Below are 20,506 nucleotides of genomic sequence, written 5' to 3' on the forward strand. Positions count from 1 at the left end.
GCGGGAAATTTCATCGCAACAACACGCGGATACGAAAAGGTTTACTAGGTTACAATATAAAATTAATTATCTTCCATAATTAGTGATTACTTCGCATTATAAACTATTTTATCCAAACTAAATGTCTTAATTACGTATAAATGTAAAGGTCAATTGAAACACTACAATAAATATTGATTCAGTTTATTTATATAAACAATAACTCTGGCATAAATTCTGCTGGCGACATAAAGACTTTATATAATAAACTAATTTACATCTGTATTGCTCAATTACACACAGTAATTAAAAATTAACATACAACTATATAAATAATTGAAATAAAATTATTTCAAGAAAATAAATTATCGACAGACAGCACATGAATTTCCAGAAACAGTTTTATTTCATTTTCAATTTTTACCCTACATGTAAGGAATACAGTACGGACGAGTCTAACGATTTTCTATTAATATTAATCCTGTCAATATAATGTTATAAAAACTATTTTTATAGATTTACTCGTATTAGCAACATATTATTTAAGTAAATAACCGTTTATAATAATCTCACGCTTAACGCCTATAAGTCTGAGAGGCCAACACAGTCAATCTATAAAAACAGCTATCTTCAGCTAGAGACAGATATATCACTGGGATAATTTACCCAATTTCTAAACTATTTCTTACAACTGTTATTTTTCAATTTATATGAAATATGAATAATCATTATATATATTTTCTTTTCAAGCACTTTTTATATAATTTAAATATAAAACCTTAAGTCCATTTTTATCACCTCAACTCGATCATACGCAATGAACAAATTTATTTATATGTGTCAAATATGTGATTACTTTTCTAATAATAAAAAAATCACTTATATACTCTATATAAATAAATGCTTGTTGTATTTTAAATCAATCAAAAAATATTTAAAATGTATTTACTCTTGATTTACTTTAGCATCCAAATATGTATAACAGCTGTACTGTTACTTGTCAGAAACTATAACTAATACCTCTATACATGGTTTTATCTATTGTATACATACAATATATACACATTAAATAAAACTGTTCATTGTGTGAGTTACATAATAAAATTGCTATCACATTAAAAGCTATTTACATAGTATTCATAAGGTGCATTTTTAAGTAAGAAAGTGCAATGACTTTGAATAATTAATGGAAAACACATTTTAATTAATTAGTATTTAGGATGAGAGTAGATCTGTATATCAATTGAAGAACGATTTTAAAAATAAGACTTTCCTGAGGACTTTGGAAGATTTTTCTATTAGTTGTGGGTATCAAAAGAAATTTCATTTCATATTTATAGAAATATTCGCTTACATAAGATTTTATACTATTAGAATTTAAAGTTGTTGATGCAATTATTACAATTTTGGGAATTGGAAATCAAAATAAATAGTTGAAAGATGGCACTTCTAAAACTTCCGAATATATCTTAAAATATAACAAGTGGCAAAAATATATTCTTAACCAATAATTTAGAATATATAAAAATTCGTTAAACGAGTTTGGCAAATATAACAAAGCACATAATAATATTAATCCAATTAAACTTTACACATGGAAAGTCCAAATTAAAATACAATTTAATTTAACAACACTATACAAATGATTTAATTTACACAAAACAATGACACACGAAATATGAATATGATAGAATTGTGCTGTATCAAATGATCTCCATGTAATCTTGAAACAATATTATCATATTTGTTATTTTATCATTCAAGTTGAGAATAAGTGAATTTAAATTAAAAGTTTTGTCTTTGACAATTAAATACACAAGCTATTTTACAATAAATAATATTGTTTAACAGGCACGAAGAAATAGTTCACGATTTTTTTTTAAATATAGTTACTCAACTTTTGTGATGACAATAATACTAGTTTTAATTATATTATTATACCGATGACAGAACCCACTTTAATTAAAAATATTTTTATTGTCTATTGCATCTTATCTTTTCCGGTTAAATGACAAATAGTCCAAATGCTCTTCATTTTTCCCACTTCACCGTTTCTATTTGTATAATATTAGTGTCTATGTGACTATGCCGTAATAAATTTAACACTCGAGTGATCAGCGGAATGTCAGCAATGCCTAGATTAAAGCGACCACAATATCTATAAAATACTTTATTATTCATGTAACAGCTACATATAGCATGTTGCAAGTTTTCAGATATTCACTTCAATTATTCAGTTGTTATTTCCAACACAACTTTGCAATATATTTTTAAATTGGTAAGTTAATAATCATCATCTTTTCTGCACCATAGTTTTTACAAATATTTACAAATTTCCATTGCTTCAGTCATTGCAATTGAGCTTTTTTCTAACAGCAGTAGTAAACGAGCATGCTGTACGCCCGGTACTATCGTCACATGGATAATCCAGCACTAAACACAAATAATTTATCGTACCCCTGAGCCCTAGGTTTAGGTGTTCCTGCTTTATCCTTCTACGACATTAACTTCGCCACCGTTAATACTACGGATGCTTTAATACTATTTCGCTGTGATGTTACTGCTAAATGTGAAGTAATCTAGTGATTCTACGTTTACTATTTTTTGTAATATTTTACTGATATCCTTTTTCCTGTGCATCTTTCGCGTAGATCAGTTATAGTACTGTAGTTACGTGAAGTGTGTGCAGCACGTTACAGCTTGTTTCAGCTACCGCTGCTTGAGCGCCACGTGCATCTTTCTCATAGGTCAGTTATAGTAGTTCAGTTAAGTGAAGTGTGTGCAGCAAAGTGCGGCGTGGTCGGGCTACCGCTGCTTGAGCGCCACGAGCTCGTCCAGCTGTGCTTTGTACAGCTGCGTGACGTCCTGCAGGTCCAGCTTCAGCTCCTCCAGCTGCTCCTCCTTCTCGCCATACATTTGCAGCAGCGCGTCATATTGCTCTTGTAGGTTCTGAAATATATATGTTGTTTTGGTAATTAGTGTTTTTAGGATTCAATCTAGTGATTGGTGGGTATATTGAGATACGGACTCTTTTTACCACGCTTATTGAATAAAGTCTTAGTCAGTTGAATGTGATATTTTCGATGAGATTGATATTTGGCGGTTTGGTGTACGATGATGTGCGGGCGGGCCTACGCTGCGATACGAGGGTGCGGGCGGGGTTGGAGGGGGGATAGCGGGCTCGTTAAGGGTGTTACGTGTTAAGTGACTCATAAATTGTATAAATATAAAGTTTTATCACAATTGCATCATTAGTTTTAAAACTATCGACAATTAAACAACTCAATCCGGAAGAAAATTTGAAGTATGGAGAAAATCGAGCATCGCGCCGTTGTAAAGTTCCTTACCAAGCAAGGAAAGTATGTGCAAATCATAATGGAAGAGATGTCATCGGTTTACGGGGACTCTTGCCCTGGAAAACGATGGTTTACAAGTGGAACAACCTTTTTAAGCAAGGCAGGGATTCACTCAAAGACGACCCACGATCAGGACGGTCTGTTGAGGTGAACACTCCGGAAACGATGGCGAAAGTCGAAAAATTAGTACTGGAAGATGCTCGGCTAAAGAAGAAACAGCTTGCAGAAATGGTTGGAGTATCGGATACAACCATTTTTAAAATTCTGCATGACCATCTTGGCATGACTAAGGTCAGCGCGCGGTGGGTGCCGAGAATGCTCACGCCGCCTCAAAAACAACAGCTCGTTGAATGTTCCCATGCGTTTTTGGACCTCTGTGGAGAAGACAAGGATATTGTACTGAATCGAATTGTTACTGGAGATTAAACTTGGGTTCACCATTATGAACCTGAGTCTAAACAAGACTCCATGCAGTGGCATAAAAAGGGTACAGCATCTCACAAAAAGTTTAAGGTGTCACAATCGGACGGAAAACTCATGGCGACAGTCTTTTGGGATTCAGAAGGAATTTTGTTAATAGATTATAAAGATAAAGGTGTTTCTATAACCGGAGAATATTGCGCAACAATCCTGGAGTGGTTAAAAAAAGCCATCAAAGAAAAAAGGCGAGGAAAATTAACCAGAGGTGTCCTGCTGTTGCACAACAATGCGCCCGTACACAAGAGCCGTATTGCGCTGGCTGCCCTGCAGGTGAGCTTTGATATTTTAAATCACCCACCCTATAGTCCAGACCTGGCTCCCAGCGCTTATTATCTCTTTCCAAAAATGAAAAAAAGCTTCGTGGAAATAAATTTTCTACAGACGAAGAAGTTAAGGATGTAATTTTTCCGACAAGGACAAAACATTTTTTTTTGAGGGTTTAAATAAGTTAATACAAAGATCTGAAACATGTATTCGTCTTGCAGGAGAATATGTAGTAGCAAAAGAAAAACAATTTTGTCATTTTATTTTCGTTCCTTGTCTCCCATTCCGCGAACTTAAAAACGCACCCTCGTAGTTGTTTGCCTCGTGGCGACCATCTAGCAGTACGACGTATGAGTGACTTGGAGCGGGATCTAGAGGTTTGCAACGCGGTCCCGCAACGTGGCGGGCTTGTCGGCGGGTAGCGGTATGAGCAGAACGGTTTATATTTGGTTGTCGGTGAGGCAGGTAGGTCTTGGGGTTAGTGTGACCATGTAGAGTCCGCATTCAACCGCTAAAGCATTCTGAATATAGAAATGAGTACCATAGCAATACTAAATTGTAGATATTGGTGGGATGAAGACAGTGTGGGGACATAGCTATTAGTGTGCCCTTACTGTTGCTACGGAGTATGTGCTTGTAATTATGTTGGACCCCATCGGCCCTTTGACTACACTTGTGCACAACAGCTTCAGAGCGGACTAGAAGTTTGGTGCGGACTATACCTGTTGGTCGATGAGTCGTCCGCAGAGGTTGTTATTGAGTATATTCCCCGCCAAACTGCTAGTTCGCTCTCAAGCAAGCAAGTTGTCGAGAGCAGGTCTAGTCGTGCACTTTCCTACGGCACCTTCATTTCTATATTCAGAGCGGACTAGCAGTTTTACGCGGACTATACTCGGTGGTCGGCGAGGCGGGTGGGTTCGTGAATGTGACTGCGTACCTGGTGGTCGGCGAGGCGCGCCTGCAGCGCGGCGAGGCGGTCGCGCAGCGCGGCGCGCTCGGTGCGCGCGGCGGCCAGCGCGGCGCCGAGCGCGCGGCGCTGGCCCTCGCTGCGCGTGAGCGCGGACAGCGTCTCCTCCACGCCCAGCGCGCTCAGCGCCGCGCCGCCCGCGCCGCCGCCGCCCGCCGCCACGGGAGGACCCTCGTCCTGCAACACGTGACAGATACTCATATAATGCAGGCGGCTATGGACCGCTTCCCACCGACAGGCATGGTGACAAATTTTGAAAACCCATTCTATATGGTACGTACATGTCTACTGATTCCAAAAATCATATTTTATCGGCAATAAATTCAGTATTGACGAAAACGATAGCATCTTTATATACCTATTTTGAATTTAGCGCGAAAATGCTCGCAGGTGTTATGGCGTCCGTTGGTGACGTCACCCTAGAACGTCCCATACAAAAGTTCAAGCAATTCATTGTGACATACCCAAAAATGATGTCATTCGCGGCCCGATAAGCGTTACAGACGCGAAAACCGACTACTATATTTTATTTTATTGAAAATTAAAGTTATTAAGTTTTTTTAACTGGATCATTTTTGAGAATCTTTTCAGTATATTATTTTTACTTACATCATTTTTTCTTTGATATTTTTAATACTGTCATCATACCTATTGAACTGCGAGCTTATTTACTGCCTAATATAATCTTATATACAAAAATCGTTAAAAATTTAAGGGGTGGAAAATATACTTTAATTTTCTAAAGTAAATTCAAAATAAAATCTAATTTAAGCTAAGTGTACACCACAAGCAAAAACCGAATCAGTAGCTTGCACATACCCGGAGTCTTTTACTCACAGTTTGCCAAAATGACGTGGAGAATGAATCGGACGCGACTGAATTTGAAGGAGAGACGTCCCCGCGCGTTGACAGTTGCTCCTGGAAATGAACAGCACAAACAAATTATTTAATATTAATATTATGTCCCAGTACTACACAATGAACAAGTCGTTTTATAATACAAATTAAAATAAAAAATCTTAAAATTAAAATTTTAAAACAGTTAAATTGTTTTCCATTATCTGTAATATTTATTACATACCCTATCATCATATGCGTTCCAAGTAAATTCGCACCCACCATACCACATGAAATGAAATTAAATGAAATATATTTATTTTGTATAGGCCAACAGCAGCACTTACAAATTGTCAGGTAAAATATTTTTTCCCAAACTACTACCGGATCGAAGCGATCGAATGAATGATCAATACGAATGAAATTATATATCAATTCATTAATTCAATTCGTACCTGTAGTATAGCATTCCTCTTCCTCTCAGTATCGAGCGCGGTGCGTTCCTCCGCCAACAGTCGTTCCGTCTCGCTCACTCGCTGCTGCAACTCCGATATTTGCAACTCGTACTCATTTTTTAATTTTTCAATTTCGTCGTTTTTACTGAAATACATAATTTTAATATATTTTTTTAAAGTTTTAAGAATTTTAATAATAGTTATATAAATAGAATTTCAAATTGTAATTTCCAAGTTTTTTTAGGTAATTTTTCATAAGAAAATAAAATAAAACTGTAACTGTAGTTAAAACGACGTCAGCTTAAAGATTTTTTCAAAGCTATCTCTGACCTTAATTCTTTGAAATTTAAACGCTTTCGTAATCCAACAAATTTAGTCTACTTTAATCAAACTTATTGAATCATACCACTAACGACTATTTAACGACTTGTCAATTTACAAGAAGCGCCGGATAATCGCGTATTCACTCTATATTATTATCGTGTCGGGGAATATAATAGTAGAGGTGCGTAAGTAGCGCGCCGCCAGCGACGCAACGGGTACCTGTCGAGTTGCACCTGCAGCGCTTGCAGTTGGGCGTCCGCGAGGCGCTGCGCTTCGGCGCGCTGCAGCTCCGCGGCGTGCTGCAGCGCGCCCAGCTCCTCGCGCGCCAGGCGCTCGCGCTCCAGCGCCTTCGCCGCTGCAGTCTCCGCCTCCGCTGCAACACGTTAACAACTTGACAATTATAATGTTTTACTGTTTTACCGTCGTTTCAATGCTAGATAAAATAATTTAAATGAATTTTCACTAATTTATTAGTACTTTTTTTTTATTTTAACATTGTCGTTGTAAAGAGATTGCAGGTGTATGACATAATTTAAGGATTTTTATTTTAAAGTTTAAAAAACATATACATCACAAACGTACACAAAATCACAAGAATATGGGTATATCTATAAAAGTAAGAAGTTGGCTTAAAGTATTGGTATAGTCCGCGCCAAACTGCTAGTCCGCTCTGAAGTTGTTGCGAGCAGGTGTAGTCATACATTTTGCTATGGCGACGCTATTCATTTCTATATTCAGAGCGGACTAGCAGTCTTACGCGGACTATAACGTCATAATGATATGTGTGTGTACCGAGGCGGTGCGCAGCCTGCGCGGCGGCGTGCGCGTGCGCGTGGTCGCGCTGCAGCGCGGCTCGCTGCAGCGCGGCCAGCTGCTGCAGCAGCGCGGCGGGCGGCTCGGGCTGCAGCTCGCCGCCGCCCGCCTCGCGCGCCTCCCGCGCCTCCGCCGCCTCGCGCCGCAGCGCCTCCTCGCGCGACACCCACCGCTGCTCCTCTGCAAAGGGCGAGAGGTTTTATGTAAAAAAATGTTAAATAGAGCAATCGCAAAGTTGAATACAAAATGATGGGGAATAAATACAATTATAATATATGAGATCAACATTTACATAGAAACATGGTTCAATCAATATATGTATACTCGTATCAATTTTAATGGATGTATGTATGTTTTATACACAGTGATAAATCATGTACTTTAAGGCATTTTAGTCATGACACTGAAACTAAACTAAACTAAAATGGAAAAGAAATATATTACTGAAACATCCGTAAATTAATTCAATAAATTAGTATTTACTTAATTAATCAACATGTGATACCTTTTTACATTGATATCTTTTCATTTGCCTACAGCTGTTCCAAACTTATTTGATTTCCACCCTAAAATCTAAACGGTTTCCTTAGCACAGTTAATACCAACGGCGCAACTTGGATATTAGACATCTATCACGCCACTAACAGTACTAACAATAAAGACATGTGAGTACTAACCACGCAGGCTATCAGCGCGGAGTTGTCGCAGCTCGTGGCGCAGCGTGATATCTGACATCCCTCACATAACTAACACTAAACACGTGTTGCGTACTAACCGCGCAGCCTGTCAGCGCGCAGCTGCCGCAGCTCGTGTCTCAGCGTGTCGGCCTCGGCCTCGCTGCGCTGCGCGGCGTCGAGCGCAGCGCTGGCGGCGGCGGCCTGGCGGCGCAGCTCGGCGGCCGCGCGCTGCAGCTCGCCCAGCTCGCGCCGCGCCGCCTCCAGCGACACGCGCGTGCTCTCCAACCGCGCGGTAGTGTCGTCTAAAACGCTGCGGCTCTAAAACAAACAATTATATTCATTAATAAATATACTAAATTTGTATATGACAATTAAGTGTATTTATTTTATATATAAGCTTACTGAAACACTTACACACTAAAAGAGGCTTAAATTATAGTCCACTTTATTTAAAAAAAGGTGCAAAAAGAGCTCTCCTTCAAAGCCGGCGATGCATTGGAGACTCCTCTGGTGTTGCAAATGTTCAAAGGCGACGTTGACTACTTTCCATCAGGTAGCACGTCTGCTTTTAGTAAGGCTCAAATATATAAAAAAAAATATTTATAATGATTGATACAGATATTGAAACAAATGAATAAGAAAACTAATCTATTATATCTAGTAATTTCTAAATAATTATCACATTTTAACAAACTTTAAAAATTGTGCGAGGTTATTCATTCGCCTTGTATTTTTTAATTATAATGGAAGAAAAGCACTTAAAAATTCAGTATCTATTTAATTAATAATCTCTTTGCGGTAAATGCATTTAATATGTTGTTATGTTATCATTCAGATTATCTAGATAATTTTATCTAGTAAAATTATAAATCTCAGTGCGGTACTGATATAATATAAATCGATAAATACGTGATTATCATCTATTATGATTTCTATTTCCATATCTAGATTAGCATAACTACTTGGGGTACCACGCTAGGCAACCTCCTCGTGGTGTACCCTGGACGCGTCGGCACTTGCTAGCTAGTCTTTCTGGCTAGCAAGTGCCGATGTGACAAATGGCCTGGCGAGGTGGGTCTCCTTCTGTGCCTACCCTAAGTGGAGGGTGTTGAAAGAGACGCGATCGCGCGGCGAGTCCGCTCTTAGAGTGGCTCCTGGCTCCGGCCACGTCGGGCGTGAGGTAGGTTTCTTGGCGCGTCCCTCTCCTTTGTGCAGAGGGCGCAGCCAAAGGAACAGCGACATCTACAAGTGTCACGGGCGGCGGACTTAGGCAGAATTCTTCGGAGGTCTGTTCTAGGTGGGCTTAGGCTACCGTCGGTCATCCCGCAATCCTGTACGGGGATCGGGGGCCTTCGGGCTGTGAGGAAGGATACCTCTATAAAAAACCAAATGCGCGGCGAGTCCGTTCCTAGAGCGGCTATTGGCTATAGGCCACGTCGGGCAACTCGTTGGTCCCACATTAAGTGGGAGCGAGGGTTTCGGTCATTGAGATCGGAGCCGCGGGGAGGACAACCCCACCAAAAATGTCCCTAATCCTAAGGTCTGGCGTGCCGAGAGGATGAATGGCAGGAAGGTCTTCTGTCATTAGCGCCCGAAGCTGTAGGCCAGCGTATCATGGAGGTGACCGGTAAGAACAATCACCCCAGGAAGGTACCCGGAGGTTCATCCCCGGGAGAATCCTTTGCGGAACCCATGAGTTCCGTCAGCCCCGTCGTATCTGGGGGGGGCACCCGTCGCCCACGGACTGAAAGTCCAGTAAGAGAGGAGAACATCAGAATGCCTGAGCCCTTACAGGCTCAGGCGGTGCTGGAACAAGAAGTGACGCAGCAGGGGAACACAGATGTGATCCCCGCTGACACCCGGAGGGAGAAAGATGCTGCTTCGGTTTCGGACTGCAGTCTGCACTCCGCTTGCTCTGCCGAGCGCAGCCGGTTTTGGCGTGCCCGGAAGAGAAAACGCACGGACGAGTCGGGGTCGTCTGAAGACGAAAAAATAGCCCAGAGGAGGGGTCGTCCTCCGACGACCGGACATTACGTCGGCCTGGCTAAGGCTAAGGCTGCTTTAAACAAAGAGAGGCGAGAGGAGCTCCGATTGAAGGCTGAAGCTGAGCTGGAGGCATGCGCGGCACAGTACCGCAAGACTCGCTCGCAACAGCCATCGGAGCCCTCCTCGGCGGCAGAGGATGGAGAGCAGTCTGTCGCCGAACTACAAAAGAAGGTTCTTGACGATGTCGCACTGATAGGAATGGTGGCCACGAAGTCAAGGAACCTTAAGACCACGTACGTTCGCGACCTAAAAAATGCGGCGGCTTCTATAAAAGGTGTCATTGAGGCTCTTGGGTCGCGAAACATAACGGAGGAGACGAAACGGCTGCAGGTAGACAATGACCGCCTGCAAGCTGAAATCACCAGTCTCCGACAGGAGATGATGGAAATTAAGGCGGAGCTAGAGAGGTCCAGGAAGCGGGATGATCCTGAGGCCTCTGTCATGGACATAACGGTGGAGGCCTCCCCCGCACATAAGGCTCCCCAATCACATAGTTGGAAGAGACATGCCGACACGAACACAGCCGCAGCGTCGCTGGAGGACATCTGCCAGGCGGTTATGATGCAGGTAGGCACGATGGTAAATGCCCGCCTCGCCGCCTTGGAAGACAGACTCCTCCCCGAGAAGAGCCTTAGACCGCCGCTGGGGTCTGGTAAGCAGCAGGCGGCTAAAGCCGTCGAGCGGACTAAAACCAAACCAGGCCCAGTCCCTTCTACATCTAAAGGGACAAAGAAAGCGGTTGCTTCTACCTCCAAAGCCCCAGGGGAGAAGCCAAAGTCTAAGGAGCAGATGGTATCCGCACCCCAACCTCCGCCCCTGACAGAGGCGTGGAGTGTGGTCGCGCGGAGGGGCAATAAGAAGGGAGCCAGTCTCCAGCAGTCACAGCCGCAACAGCAATCGCAGACGCAACCGCGGCCTCAACAGCAGGAGCCGGCGCAAAAAAAGAAGAGGAGGAATGAGAAGAGGCGGAGGAAGCGTAAGCGTCCTCAAAAGCTTCGCGCTCCCCGAAGTTCAGCGGTGGTACTGACCTTGCAGCCAGAGGCGGAGGCAAAGGGCGTTACCTATGCCCAAATCTTCGCTGAGGCCAAGCATCGTATCGCACTCGCTGACCTCGGCATTCAGGAGCTTCGCCTGAAGAAGGCGGCCACCGGGGCCCGCATTTTGGAGGTGCCCGGTACGGATAGCGCCGAGCGAGCCGAGGCACTTGCTCAGAAGTTGAAGGAGTCGCTGGGCGAAGAGACCGTCCGGGTGTCCAGACCGATAAAATGCGCCGAGTTGCGCGTTTCGGGCCTGCACGACTCCGTAACGGGCGCAGACGTGGCCGCGGCTGTCGCCAGAGAAGGAGGCTGCCCAACCGAGCACATCCGGTGTGGGGAGCTCCACACTGGTAATAACGGCCTAGGGACGATATGGTTGCGCTGTCCAGTGGCTGTCGCAAAAAAGGTGGTGGGAAGGGGAAGACTCCTTGTGGGTTGGACTTCTGCCCAGGTGGCACTGCTAGAGGGTCGACCCCAGCGCTGCTACCGCTGCCTGGAGCAAGGGCACTTGCGCGCCCAGTGCAAGTCTACAGTGGACCGTAGCGATGAGTGCTATCGCTGTGGCAAAGTCGGCCACAAAGCGTCGCAATGCCAGGAGTCACCTCATTGCAGTGTCTGCAACGCAGCCGGTAGGCCAGCCACTCATAGGGCAGGTACGAAAGCGTGCGGTTTGCCACCTAGGCGGAAAGGTAGGGATAAGCCTGGCGGTATATCGCAAGACGCCGCACAGCCTACCAGCCAGGCCACGAGCCAAGCCGGGGAGGTTGAAATGGTCGCAATTTAATATGGCCCTCAAATTTCTTCAGGCGAACCTCAATCACTGTGCTCGGGCTCAGGACCTCCTGTTCCAGAGTATGGCGGAGTGGTTGACGAACGTGGCGATAGTGGCTGAGCCCTACTTTGTCCCTGCAAGGGAGAACTGGGAGGGGGACTTAGATGGTCTGGTGGCCATCGGGACCCAGACTGCGATAGGTTCTCCGAATCTCTGCAGGGTGGAGAAGGGCCACGGCTTCGTCTCCGCTACGGTGGGCGACGTTTTGGTCGTTGGGGTCTATTTCTCGCCGAATAGAAGTCTCGCCGAGTTTGAACAGTTTCTCGGCGAAGTCGGTGCTCTCATCGGCCAGAACCGTCACGAAGGGAGGGTTATCGTTGCCGGTGACCTCAACGCCAAATCTGTTGCGTGGGGTTGTCCAGCGACGAGCGTGCGCGGTCGGACGCTGGAGGAGTGGTCGGTGGCTACTGGGTTGATCGTGGCTAACCAGGGTTCAATAAACACGTGTGTGCGGCGACTGGGTGGTTCCATCGTAGACGTTACGTTTATCGGGGCTGCCCTGGTGCACCGCGTTCGAGGTTGGAAAGTGCTAGAGGATATAGAGACGCTATCGGATCATCGTTACATCCGATATGAAGTCTTCGCGCTTCCAATCATCCCGAGAGACCCTAACCGATCCCGGTCAGATTGCGGTCCTCGGTGGTCGTTGAAACGTCTGGATCGCAACGCTTTTGAGGAGGCGACGCTAGTGGAGGCATGGCTAGGCTGTGCCAGCGAAGTGGTGGATGAAGAAGCGGTGCTCTTGGGCGGCGCCCTATCTAGGATTTGCGATGCGGCGATGCCGCGTGTGGGCCCTAGACCTCCCAGGCGCTCGGTGCATTGGTGGTGTACGGAAATTGCGCAGCTGCGTAATTCTTGCGTGGCCTGTAGACGCCAGTACACTAGGTGCCGAAGACGGCGGTTTCGCAATGAGAGCGATGAGAGGCGGCTCTACGCGTTGTATCGGGAGGCGGTGAGCAGATTGCGCGTGGCCATCGGAGCTGCCAAGTGCGAGGCTGATAGGCGAATGCTGGAGACTCTAAACGACGACCCATGGGGTCGACCGTTTCAAAGGGTCAGGGGCAGACTTCGCCCCTGGGCTCCTCCTCTTACACAGAGCCTCCAGCCCGAGCTGGTAGATCGGGTAGTCGCAGCGCTATTCCCGTCTAGGCTCGTGGAGCAGCCCCCTGCTGAAAGGCTGCCGTTGGGGGGCGTTGGAATTCCGCCTGTCACCGTTGGGGAGTTTGGGGCTGCCATATGTCGGATGCGGGCCAAGGATACCGCACCTGGCCCGGACGGCATCCCCGGACGCGCTTGGGCTCTTGCAACGGGTACCCTGGAGCCCCGAGTGCGAACGCTGTTTACCGCATGTCTGCGTCAGGGTCGATTCCCGCGTTCGTGGAGGGAGGGGAAACTAATCCTGCTGAAGAAGGATGGTCGACCGGCGAACTCGCCATCTGCGTACCGGCCGATCGTGCTGCTGGATGAGGTGGGCAAGCTTTTTGAGCGGATAGTGGCCGCCCGCCTTATACGGCATTTAGAGGAAACGGGACCGAACATCAGCAAGTATCAGTTCGGCTTTCGCCAGGGCCGTTCTACCTTAGACGCTATTGCTCGGGTGAGGGCACTGGCGGAGGACGCAGTGTCTCGCGGCGAGGTGGTGGTGGCAGTGTCACTTGACATCGCCAACGCATTCAACACCTTGCCGTGGGATCGAATTAGGGAGGCACTGGAGTACTTTGGAGTCCCGGAGTACCTAAAGCAAGTGGTCGGCGAGTATCTGTCGGAAAGGTCCGTCAGGTACCCTACGCGCGGCGAGTGGCGCCGGTGGGAGGTCACGTGCGGTGTTCCACAGGGATCGGTTCTAGGGCCACTCTTGTGGAACATCGGGTACGATGCGGTGCTGCGCGGGCAAAACTTGCGAGGGATTGCCGTCACCTGTTATGCTGACGACACGCTTGTGACGGCCCGCGACAGCGACTTCAGGGAAGCTCGCGTGCTAGCGACTGCGGGTGTAGCCCACGTAGTAGCCCGCATTCGGCGGTTAGGGCTGGAGGTTGCCCTGGACAAATCGGAGGCTCTTTGCTTTCACGGGCCGCGGAGGGCTCCTCCAACCGATTCGGCTCTCATCGTGGGGGGAACTTCCATCCGCATCGGGTCTTCGATGAAGTATTTAGGACTCGTGCTCGACGGCAGATGGAAGTTCGAGCAGCACTTCCGGTCTCTGGCTCCCAAAGTGGTTCGAGCCGCCGGAGCGTTGAGTCGGCTGCTACCGAATTTAGGTGGACCGAATGTGGGCTGCCGCCGTCTCTATATGGGAGTGGTGCGGTCCATGGCACTTTACGGGGCGCCTATATGGGCCGATACCCTGTCTGTCCAAAACCGGACCCTTTTGCGTAAACCGCAACGGGTCATGGCCATCAGGGTTGTGCGGGGCTACCGCACTATCTCCTGGGAGGCGGCCTGCGTCCTCGCTGGGACGCCGCCCTGGGATTTGGAGGCGGAATCGCTAGCGCGTGAGTACTGGAGGCGGATGGATGCCCGAGAACGGGGAGAACAGCCGCTGCCAGGAGCAGGGCAGGAGAGACGCCGAAGGGCGCAGGAGGAGGTGCTCCGGTACTGGAAGCATAGGGTGGAGACGCCAGTTAGCGGCCGCCTGACTTTAGAGGCGATCGGACCCGTGCTGCGGCAGTGGCTTAAGCGCAAGCACGGGATCCTAGACTTTTACCTGGTGCAGGTGCTCTCGGGGCACGGCTGCTTTGGGAGTTACCTGCACCATAGAACCAGTAGACCAGATCCAGGGTGTGCTGTGTGCAATTACACAGAGGACACGGTCGCACATACCCTGGTGGATTGCCCTGGGTGGTCGAGTCAGCGTGCCGCGCTGGTTGCTTTGATTGGCCATGATCTCTCGCTGCCTACCTTGATTAAATCCATGGTGGGCAGTGAGGAAACATGGCGGGCCGTGGCCCTTTTCTGTAAGGACGTTATGTCACAGAAGAGGGAGGCTGAGCGAGTCAGGGAGACAGGAGAGACGGTCGCGGGTCCTAGCAGGACAGCCGTTAGCAGGCGGCGTGCGCAAGACCGTCGCCTGCCTCCATGACAGACCTAGTGGCGGAGACCGACATGGGCCGTCGATCTCTGCCACTCATGAGGTTCCGGGATGGACGGCGTGCATGTGTTCCGGCACGCCGAGATCGGTGGCGGGGGAAAACATCATCCCCCCTGAGGCTAGTTCGACTACGACTCGGTCGGACAGCACTGGTGGAGTCGTGGAAGTGTGCGCAAGTGTTCCCGCGGCTCCTCCCCGTAGTGATGCGGAGGGACACCGTCAGGTTTTTAGTCGGTTGGAGCCCGACATCACCTTCCACCGGCCCCTATGGCGGAAGGTACTCGTGCCGAGTTTTCCTGACGTTAAAAAAAAAAAAAAAAAAAAAAAGCATAACTACTTCCTTCATGACTTCGTCTGTGTATTATTTCGTAAGAAACAAGATTTTGACTATGTTTGTAGAAGTAACAAAGCTTCACAGTAAGATTTACAGGAAGGCTTAATTATCAAAATATATAGCGTATTTAATAGATAATAGAGTAGATAATATTTAATTTCTTAGAGAATTGCTTCTGATCTAGGCAAGAATATCTTTTGAGAAATCGTGCACGATGTTCTTAGGTAATTCATTATTAATATACCCTTTATCTTTATAACCACAGAGATTAGTAGGTAAAAGACCACAAGAGCCTAACAATTAATGTATAATTAATTAGTTATTTTATCACGTCTGCTTATCAACAGTGTTATGTTACGAAACAATGTATGCGTTATAAAATTTTTACTGTGTCGCCGTTAAACATTTTTACACAATGAGTTTGCAATCGCTTGGAATAATGTATACAATAACATGTCGTTACATGTATTTATATAACTAATCACTGCTTTGTTTTGGTATGGTAGGCATTCTCACTTTTTATTTAGTTTAATTATACATGTACAAATAGATAAAGTTGTTTGTGAATTCGAAATACGATAGTATATCTATCTTCACATCCCCTTATATATATACAAATGTATTATATCGTCTGTCTGATTATAAATTAAAATAATGTGAAATATGTAACGTAATAAAATGCCTTTAAAGTCAAGTAACAGTTATTTTTACAATGATATACTATTTTTGGATTGAACAAACACTGATACCAATAATATCTACTGTACACACATTGAGCAATCAAACTTATTCAATTAGGATACAGTTTTCAGTTCTGATAACACGTCACGTACACATCATAGACGGATATGAGCAAACAAAACCAGAGTGATCATGCTATGGTCACATACAAAAGTACAAATTAAATTGATTAAGACTCTTACACTACCATGGCGGCTTATCTGACTGTTCTCCGCCTAAACCCCTACCTCAATGAGCTCGGCGTCCATCTTCTTGTTGGCGGTAGTGAGCCGGTACACCGCTTCGATCTGGCTCACCTCCAGCTCCTCCTTGGCCGCCATCGACCGCTTCATGCGCTCCAGCTCCGCCGTCTGCTCCGCTATCCTGTCCCTGCAAGATGCACGCACAGAATGAACTACCATGTTTAGATTTTTCTACAGGACCATGAACAAACAATTAATGTACACTCATCTTTTTTTTTTTATTAATTTCATGTGTATTTTTTCGGTAAACATTTAAAAAAATACCATTCTAAATAAAAATCTTTCTATCACATATTTATATAGAGCAAAAACATTGATAACCTAGTGATATGAAATTTGGTTTCAATTTCAATGGTTAGGAGTTTACATCTCAAAATTCACTCTTGTTGTTCAACAATAATGTTATTCAAAGGTGCGTGAAGTCTACCAATCCATACTTGCCCAGTGTAGGCCGATTGTAGTGCATGCCCTTTCCATTTTAAAATGCCAGAGAGGTAACACAACAAGGACTAGTCTGGATTCTGCACTATATTGATTCAACGCTAATTATTGGATTGTCATACTAATTCTTTATTATTTTCCTAAACTAACAGCATTATTTACTTGTATTCGGGACAGATGATGTAAGAAATCCTAAGCAAAAATTTAATTTACAATGAAAACCTGTTATTAGTATAAAAAGTGGTTACACATTACAAATGTTTGCACATTACTTGAAATCATCCAACCATTACAATACATATTTAGACGTAAATATATACATTTAATGTAACTGCAGTAATATTGCATAATTTATTTCATTGCATATTGTTGGCATTACAAATGTATTGTCACACTTATTTCATGTACAAACTGTTTTTTTTCATATAAAGGTTCAAACTTTAATCCTGCATTTGACAGAATCTGATAACAAAATGCAGAAACACACTAAATCAAAAATACATAACAGATATCTAAATTTAGCATTGAGTTATTTGATCATACAGACACATCTGTATTGAATGCCTGCCTGGTAACATGATCTAACAGCCACACATTGTTGTCAATAACACAATAATAACTAACTATGAATACTATTAATAATTGTTTCTACAATCATAGCCTCACATTAGGATTAATTGTCTTGGGTGCCATAAATAGACATAAAGACAAATACATAACATCCAGATGAAGAACAGAAATCCTAATCAATCATTTTAGTTATTTGCTTCACCAAGAATCAAACCCAAAACTCTGCATTTTAAAACAGTGGCAGCTGCAAAGCACTGATTGTGAAAGTAATAAATGAGTTATTCATACCTCAAGCCCTTAATGACCAGCTCATTATCCTTATCCTTGGCCCTTAGCTTCTTGATAATGGTGGAATGCTGCAGCTCCTGCCGCGCCAGCTTCTCCCCTTCTTCTTGTAGCTGTGATATGATTTCTTCCTTCTCTTTCAAACTCGATTCCATTTCTGTTGAGTTTTTACGACATGTTTCTGCTTTCATACTGTCCAGTTGTTTTCTTAAGTGGTCCTATGGAGAAAAAATATGTTTGATTACATATTTACATTACAAAATTGGCATGAAGTAACAAATTTATAGTATGTGGAATATCACTTCGAGGATTCAAGAAAAAGTGGTAAAAAAGGCACATTACTCAATTTAATTTGAATAAAAAAGATTGTTATGAAATAGGAAACTAAGTAAGTAAACTAAGCTAGATCTGAAGTCCCTATAAAATTTGCCGGTTTTTTTAGTTATTACCTTCTCCCTGATAGCTTGTTGGAACTTCTTCTCAAGGGCTGACATCCTATGTGTATAGTCTTCAGTTAAGGTATTTATATCACCACCACCATCTTGCTTGGCCATCAGAGACTCCACCTGAGTCTTCAAACTGGCATTGCTTTCTGCTAACTCAGCATTATTCCTACTCACTTCCATCAGTCTATTTTCTCTAGCATCTAAGATCTCTGCCATCTCACATAACCTCCTCATTAGCCGTTCATTCTCAGAGCCCTGACTCTCATCACTAGTATTACTCTGAACAGATGCCTCGGACAACTCCCTCGTATGCCCTCTGATTTTTGTTGCTAATGACTTACCAAGCACCAAATCTACCAAATTAGGCGATGTCGCCCCATCAAACTTTCCATGCTTAAAACCATATTTCCCTGGACTATTTCTACATCCATTACCGTTATCACCATTTGGACTTGGTATAATCTCTATGTCAGATGACGTAGCAGTTTCTAATTCATCACCCGAAGTATGCCCAGAAGTTCGGTCCGAGCCAATTTTGACTAAATCACTCTTGCTATCAGAACTCACAGGTGATGTCCTTTCTTTCACGCTTCCCTCTTTCTGTGATGATTCACTGCTGTCTGGTGCACTACACTGCTGCTTCTCCACATTGATGAAGGCAGAACTCTCTGACCTGAGTAAGTCCCCAGTAACATTAACATTGTAGAATGATGAGGAATCACTTAGCTTATCCATTAATATATCCTCTTGCTCCATCTCTTTCTTAAGTTCCTCAGTAGCATTGTCTAAGCTAACACTATCATTATCAGCATTCAGAGTTCTGTCAGACCAGGAGCCATCATTTGAGGAGTTCTCGCTGATCTGCATCTTCTGAGGCACTAATGTTTGCTCTAAATGCAGTAATTCTTTCTCTGGAATTCGTTTTGGAATATCTCTGACAGGTTTTGGGAAGGGGCTCATGGATTTATCATCTGTATCGAGAACTGTGGGAGCTGTACACTCAGAAATTGAGTTATATGACATGGTATCCTCATCGTCATCAGCAACTAAGCTAACACTGTCAGCAGTTTCAGCTTTATCAGTCTTCTCACCAACCGGTGTAGACTTCTTATCACTACTATCGCCTAAAGACAAGTTGGATGACGGGCTACTATTTTTATCACTAGAATAACTATCGAAACCTAAACACTCAATAGAGCTGGGGCTGACAAGACTGTCAGGGAGAATTTCAACTGATTCTGAGTTTAATTTCAGACCAACACTGCTACTGTGAGATAAGGAAGGTCCACTGGCTACCTCCGAATCAGGGGTCGTTTTCATGCTCTGAGATAATACTTCCACTGAGTCTGAGCTATGTCTACTGGACATAAACGACAATTTGTGAGAAGTGGAGGAACTCCGCCTCTCCTCTGCTTTGGCATCTTCCTCATTCTTCACATTCAAACACTCAGCACCATCAGACATAACTAATTGACTTTTAGAAAATAAATCATCCTGGCTGCCATACTTGGTTTCGGCTATCACATTCATGGACTTAGCTTTCGGCGGTCGGACTATAGTCTCACCCTCAGATTTTTGCTGCTCGAAAAACGATCCTGCAAAAGAGCCCCATAGGCTCTGAGTGCTCGACTTCGACGGGCTCTCCGTAACGACCGGCTGCTCCTCGATTGGATCCTCATTACTCTCTACGCTGGCCGTCAGACCCCACGAAGCGAAGAAATCGGTTGCATCCTTCTGAGATGTAGTTGCACTGGTCCCCGGGGAAGAAGTCGACTTCGGCTGTGCTGCGGCATCGTTTTCCTGATCCTCCTCGCTCTCATCTTGAATGTCTAAAGCCTTGTCGATCGTTTTCTGAGCCTCCTTCAGCGCAGTCTTCGCTAAGCTCGTCAGACCCGTCGTGTCGAACCAATTCATTTTCTGAACACATTAGATAAGAATACTAGAAATTCGTATTTGGAGCACTCGTTACTCTGTGTAATTTGGTCAGAACACTATTTTTGAATAATGGGACATTGTTTTAGGAACGAAATCACAACATTAGATCGCTGGCATTAATGACGTTTGCATACATTCCATTTTGTGTTTATCTGCGATTTCAATACATTGTCCATCCCATTGTCAAATTAGAAACATCTATGGTCAAACCGCAGAAAAAATGTCTCTACTAGAATATCTTAAAAAATAGTTTGCTTAAAACTTATTTATCAATATAATTTAACTATATTGCTATTTGAATACGTAGCTAACTGGAATTTTATAGTTCAATCGAGATATTAGAGACGATTTTGA

The 20,506-nt window shown here is 44.4% G+C and overlaps 1 protein-coding gene across 1 annotated transcript; it reads right to left on the reverse strand.

Annotated features, from left to right (window-relative positions):
- Positions 1-167: 167 nt before the first annotated feature.
- On the reverse strand, positions 168-20,503 carry Tmf (TATA element modulatory factor). Its single transcript, XM_073091682.1, has 10 exons — positions 18,221-20,503; positions 17,775-17,989; positions 16,461-16,602; positions 8,251-8,470; positions 7,455-7,655; positions 6,882-7,035; positions 6,339-6,483; positions 5,884-5,964; positions 5,017-5,223; positions 168-2,928 (listed from the first exon to the last, which is right to left on the reverse strand). Exons 1-10 carry the CDS (start codon positions 20,129-20,131, stop codon positions 2,785-2,787), a joined length of 3,420 nt encoding a protein of 1,139 aa, XP_072947783.1. The 5' UTR covers positions 20,132-20,503; the 3' UTR covers positions 168-2,784.
- Positions 20,504-20,506: the final 3 nt, after the last annotated feature.

This window comes from Epargyreus clarus, unplaced genomic scaffold, assembly GCF_041222505.1.
Source record: "Epargyreus clarus isolate Ecla_fem2 unplaced genomic scaffold, WU_Ecla_fem_2.2 ptg000034l, whole genome shotgun sequence".
In the NCBI taxonomy this organism is placed as follows: domain Eukaryota; kingdom Metazoa; phylum Arthropoda; class Insecta; order Lepidoptera; family Hesperiidae; genus Epargyreus; species Epargyreus clarus.